The sequence below is a fragment of the Symphalangus syndactylus genome, chromosome 17 (assembly GCF_028878055.3).
Source record: "Symphalangus syndactylus isolate Jambi chromosome 17, NHGRI_mSymSyn1-v2.1_pri, whole genome shotgun sequence".
Taxonomy (NCBI): Eukaryota; Metazoa; Chordata; class Mammalia; order Primates; family Hylobatidae; genus Symphalangus; species Symphalangus syndactylus.
In genome coordinates, this window is record NC_072439.2 from 16,033,600 (window position 1) to 16,039,116 (window position 5,517).

Genomic DNA, 5,517 nt, shown 5'->3' on the forward strand with positions numbered 1-5,517 from the left:
CCCAGCACTCTGGAACACTGGCAGGTGGCTCACCTGAGGTCAGGAGTTCGAGACCAGCCAGGCCAACATGGCAAAACCCCGTCTCTACCAAAAATATAAAAATTAGCTGGGCTAATTTTTAGCTGGGTGGTGGTGTGCGCTTGTAATCCCAGCTACTCAGGAGGGATTAGCTGGGTGGTGGTGTGCACTTGTAATCCCAGCTACTTAGGAGGCTGAGGCAGGGGAATCACTTGAAGCCAGGAGGGAGAGGTTGCAGTCGCCCAAGATCGCACCATTGCACTCCAGCCTGGGTGACAAGAGCAAAACTCCATCTCAAACAAACAAACAAAAAAAGTAAAATACTATTTATAAAATATAAAATTAAAATAATTTTTTTAAATACACATTTTTAAAATCCACTTGCAGGCTCTCACACACTGCGTATCCAAGATTCACACGCAGGCAGCCTGGCTCTAGACGTGGGGCTCTGGTGCCTCCGGTGTCTCAGCCCGTGACTTCCCTGCTCCCAACCTCAGTTTACTCCACTGTAAAATGGGCTTCCAGATACTCACCTCTTGAGTTTGCTGCAAGGGTAAATGGCATCAGGCTTGGACCTGGGAGAAGGAAGTGTTTTTAAAATGGGCACCTTTGTTACCTCAGTCCTTGCGGGGAAAAGATGTGCCAATGCCCCGGGCCTCTGCGATGTAAGTTCCTGTTGAGTTGTTCAATGTTCCACTGAGAGGAGAGACAAGCAGGACCGGGATCCCGGCCCCGGGTCTTCCAGAAACGGCGGGGCGAAGCGCCCAGGGGCCTGTGCGACCCTCCCTGCTGAGCGAGGGGGCCTGTCATTGCCATGGGAGTGACCCAGACCCCAACCACAGTGCATCCCGCCCTGGCCCAGCCAGAGAAGGAAGCTGAGTCTGGGGTCTGCTGGGCCAGCAGGAAGTCCCAGCAGGGTGTGAAGCAAGACTTTCCAGGCCACTCCCGGAATCCCCCAGGAGATAAAGGCGGCCCCTCCACCGGGCGCTCCTAGCGGTCTCCCCGCCCCTGCCGCCCTGCCGCCCTGCCGCTATGTCCCGCCGCTGCGCGCTGCTTGCCTGGGCTTTCCTCGGCCTCCTTCGACTCGGAGCGGCTCAGGAGACAGAAGACCCGGCCTGCTGCAGCCCCATAGTGCCCCGGAACGAGTGGAGGGCCCTGGCATCACAGTGCGCCCAGCGCCTGAGCCTGCCCTTACGCTATGTGGTGGTGTCGCACACGGCGGGCAGCAGCTGCGACACCCCAGCCTCGTGCCAGCAGCAGGCCCGGAATGTGCAGCACTACCACATGAAGACACAGGGCTGGTGCGACGTGGGCTACAAGTGAGTGTGGCGGGAAGGCGCGGGCTGGACTGGGGACCCCAGCGGCAAAGGTGTGCAAGTGCCCGCCAGCGGGACCGGTTCTAGGCCCGGTGCTGAGGCCACCTGGCTGACACCCTGAGCAGCTTACTGAACCTCACAAGGTCATTTCTTCCTCGGGTCACCACGTGGGCCGGGGCAGGTGCTCACAGCACAAAGATGCGTGAGGAGGGGGCATGGGCTGAAATCTAAGCCCCTCCCGGGAAGAAGGGGCAGCCTTTGCCTAACGCACACCAAGGTGTCCGCGACGCCTTATGAAGGCGCCCCTTCCTGATGCCTGGTGCCTTTGTTAGGAGGCGGAAAAGCAGGCTGACCCAGTGCGGAGCTGGGTTCCAGGGTCAGTCAGCTCAGCTTATTGCTGGCTGAGGCCTGGGGCGGGTCCTCCCGGCTTCAGCTTCCTCCTCGGCAAAGTCAGCGGGGTCGCGGCCCATCTGCTCCTTAGATGAGCCAATACAGGCAAAGCACCTAGGAACTGCCTGGCACACGGGGGCCCGCAAAGCCATGGGCTATTGCCATTAGGCACCTACTATGTGCCAGGCAGTGTGCCAGATGTGGCATGGAGAATGGCACCACTCTAGCTTCCTGGGGTTGAAAGACCAGCAGGGAGAAACAAGCCAAGGCCACAGGCGAATTCGGACGGTGACAGAGGGATGGATAAAAGGAAAGAGGTGAGGGAGGGTGACCTCAGGCTGGGACCAGACCCACACAGGCTCCTTGGAAGGGTGGGGCAAGGGAAGGCCTCCCTGAGAGTGGCCGCCTTGGCTCTGGGATGGGGGAGCAGACAGAGGAGTGCAGGCGGCAGGGGGTGCTGGGGGCAAAGCCAACGGGGTTGATTTGGGGGTGGGGGATCCTGTGGGAAGGACAGGGTGGCTGAACATATCCGGGGGAGCGGAATGAAATGAGGAAAGGGCCGCACCAGGCAGGGCCTTGTGGACCACAGTGAGGACTGCAGCTTTTACTCCGAGATGAGAGCCGTGGGAGGCTTCCGCCCGCAGACCACGGACCAGGGCTAGTGTAGGTACAAGAGACTCCCTCTGGCTGCCATGGGGAGAACAGACTCTAAGGGGTGCCAGCTGAAGCAGGTCCCAGGCCATGCCTACCAGCTACCTCCTCCTTATAACGGGCTGCAGTCCAGCCTGAGGGTTTCCACAGGGAGGGAACGTTTGAATCCTGCAGGCTCTCAACCCAGGTAAGCATCAGAATCCCCTGCAGAGCCTACTGGAGGAACACGCAGGTCCCCAGAGCCCCTTCAATAGACCCCACCCAGAGGGCATGTTCTCAGGACCTCCTAAGGCTATGTCTCACTCACACACACACGCAAAAAAAAACCCACCCAGAGAAGTCTAGAAGTTTCCAAAGGTATTCCCAGCCCTTCCAGTTGAAGATTTTATCAAAGACTCCAACTTCAACGTTTTGTTTCCAAGACTCAGGTGCTCCGATTCTAAGTGTTCCATGAGGTCACGAAGGCCGGAGCCTCGGGTCCACATCACCACATACAGAAGCGGCCGCTGTCTGGCCCTCAGCTTTTAGGATTCAGAATCTGGTTCTACGGGAGGCGGAGCTTGCAGTGAGCCGAGATTGCGCCACTGCACTCCAGCCCGGGCGACAGAGCGAGACTCTGTCTCAAAAAAAAAAAAAAAAAAAAAAAAAAAGAATCTGGTTCTAACGTTCTGAATCACCTTTCCATGTCACGTCACGTTCTCTCTCTCAGCCTCATTTCTTCACCTGTAAATGGGGCTTTTGACTGTACCCGCTTGGCGATGGTGACTGAGGTTTAAATGAGCTGTATTCATGCAACAAATGACCAGGGAGAACCAACCACCCCTGACCCCACCACCATCATGCCAGGCTCCAGGAATATGGCAGGGCCACAACCAGCCAGTCCCAGCAGCCAGCATCACTGGGGCCAGATTCTGGGAGCTGGCTTCCTAAGCAGCAGATTCAGGTCTCGAGATTCGGAAGTTCCGACATTCTGTGCGTCATTAATGACACTGTGAGTGCGAGGGCTGAGTTGGCACATACTGCAGCTCCAAGGCACTGATCTTCTAGTTCATTCCCATTTGCCAAGTCAGACACGCTCAATCAGATGTGCTGAATGAATCAGCCTTAAGGATCTGCTGCCAGGCTTGGAAACCTCAAAGAGGCAGGTGCTGGGGCTCCAGGGTTGGTATCTGGTTATGACCCCAACTTTGAGTTTCTGATCCTGTCCCGCAGTGGACCCCGAGGGCAGGAAGCAAGCTGGGGCAAGGGCAGAGTTCTGAGAGGCAGGGGGCTCTGAGGAGCTTGTACAAATTATGCCACTTTCTGAGTCTCTGCTCTCTCTCTGCTTAAGATGAGGATGATAAGAGTCCTTGCCTCGGCCGGGCACTATGACTCATGACTGTAATCCCAGCACTTTGGGAGGCCAAAGGCGGGCAGATCACCTGAGGCCGGGAGTTCGAGACCAGCCTGGCCAACATGGTGAAACCCCATCTCTACTAATAATACAAAAATTAGCCGAGTGTGGTGGCGCATGCTTATAATCCCTGGTACTCAGGAGGCTGAGGCACGAGAATCGCTTGAACCCAGGAGGCAGAGGTTGCGGTGAGCTGAGATCACGCCACTGCACTCCAGCCTGGGCAACAAGAGTGAAACTCCATCTCAAAAAAAAAAAAAAAGTCCCTGCCTCAGAGGGCTGTCCTGCAAGGATTCAGTAAAACAAGACTTCCACAAATCCTCTACGGAGGCAGGAGAGAGCAAGGCACAAGATCACGTGGGTGGGGACCACGGAGGCCTGGTTAAAAACCCCAGCTGTGCCTCAGACGGGCTGTGTGACCCCGGGGCAGGTTATTCTACCGCTCTGATTCTGTCTATATAAAACGGGGATGGTAGTGACTCACAGGGTTGCTGAGGATGAAAAAAAGGTGTATGCAGAGCTGTGCCTGGCGCATGGCAGGGGCCCAATAAATGACCACAGTCATTGTTACTATCGTGGGAAATTAATGGGTGAGAAGCATGCTGGGGAAGTTGTGTGCACCATGGCAGGAACAGAGACAGGGTGAGTGGAGGAAGGAGGAGGAGTCCTCCTCGGGAAACCCTCCCTCACTCATCAAGCCCCCCGACCTCCCCATGCAGCTTCCTGATTGGAGAAGACGGGCTCGTATACGAGGGCCGTGGCTGGAACTTCATGGGTGCCCACTCAGGTCACTTATGGAACCCCATGTCCATTGGCATCAGCTTCATGGGAAACTACATGGGTGAGTGACTGTCCAGCCAGTCGGGATGGGGGCTGACACGGAGCCCTACACATCACTGCCCTTCGGGGAAGCCCCTGCCTAACTCCTACCTCTGCCTCCTCCAGATCGGGTGCCCCCACCCCAGGCCATCCGGGCAGCCCAGAGTCTATTGGCCTGCGGTGTGGCTCAGGGAGCCCTGAGGTCCAACTATGTGCTCAAAGGACACCGGGATGTGCAGCGTACACTCTCTCCAGGCAACCAGCTCTACAACCTCATCCAGAATTGGCCACACTACCGCTCCCCCTGAGGCCCTGCTGATCCGCACCCCATTCCTCTCCTCCCATGGCCGAAAACCCCACTGCCTCCTTCTCCAATAAAGATGCAGCTCAAAATGTGTTCCTCAGCAGGTCCCACCACACACCTCCCGTCCTTCTCTCCCTCCCACAAGACCAAAGCCCTCCCACACCTTCCCCTCCCAGCACTCTCCTCACTGGTGCTTGGAACCCAGAGGCCCCGGCCCTGAACCAAGACCCCGGAGATCCCAGCTCGAGAGCAACACCACAGCTCAGAACCCAGAGGTCTCAGGTCAGAGCCCAGGAATCAGCACCAAGGCGGCCTGGATGTCACCAACAGGGGGTCCTGGGGGTCCTCCTGGGCAGTGAACCACGCTGCAAGACACCCCCCTTCCCACCACACAGCCAAAGGCATCCTGTGCAGAACCTTTGCTTGGACTCCTTTGGGGACGGGCTGCTCACTACTCCTCCCAGGTCTGCCCTTGCACTGTTTAGAGAGTGTACAAGCTTCTCCTAGGCCTGAGTCCCAATCTGCCTCTGAGGCACAGACACACAGGTCCCAATTATACCCCCCAATTTCTCTTCCTCCACATTTCTCCCCACTCTACCCTCACCCTTTAGTCATAAGCTGAGGGG

General features: G+C 57.0%; 1 protein-coding gene across 1 annotated transcript; it reads left to right on the plus strand.

The window, feature by feature from the left end:
• The first annotated feature begins 1,050 nt into the window (after positions 1-1,050).
• PGLYRP1 (peptidoglycan recognition protein 1) lies at positions 1,051-4,895 on the plus strand. Its single transcript, XM_055246932.2, has 3 exons — positions 1,051-1,337; positions 4,488-4,609; positions 4,714-4,895. The coding sequence occupies exons 1-3, from the start codon at positions 1,051-1,053 to the stop codon at positions 4,893-4,895; spliced, it is 591 nt and encodes a 196-aa protein (XP_055102907.1).
• The last annotated feature ends 622 nt before the right edge of the window (positions 4,896-5,517 follow it).

What these genes read in the sequence shown, in the direction of transcription:
- PGLYRP1 (XM_055246932.2), top strand. Translation starts at nt 1,051, where the DNA reads ATGTCCCGCCGCTGCGCGCTGCTTGCCTGGGCTTTCCTCGGCCTCCTT. An exon ending in TGGTGCGACGTGGGCTACAA is followed by an intron (nt 1,338 to 4,487) that starts GTGAGTGTGGCG and finishes CTCCCCATGCAG; the next exon opens with CTTCCTGATTGGAGAAGACG. An exon ending in CTTCATGGGAAACTACATGG is followed by an intron (nt 4,610 to 4,713) that starts GTGAGTGACTGT and finishes TGCCTCCTCCAG; the next exon opens with ATCGGGTGCCCCCACCCCAG.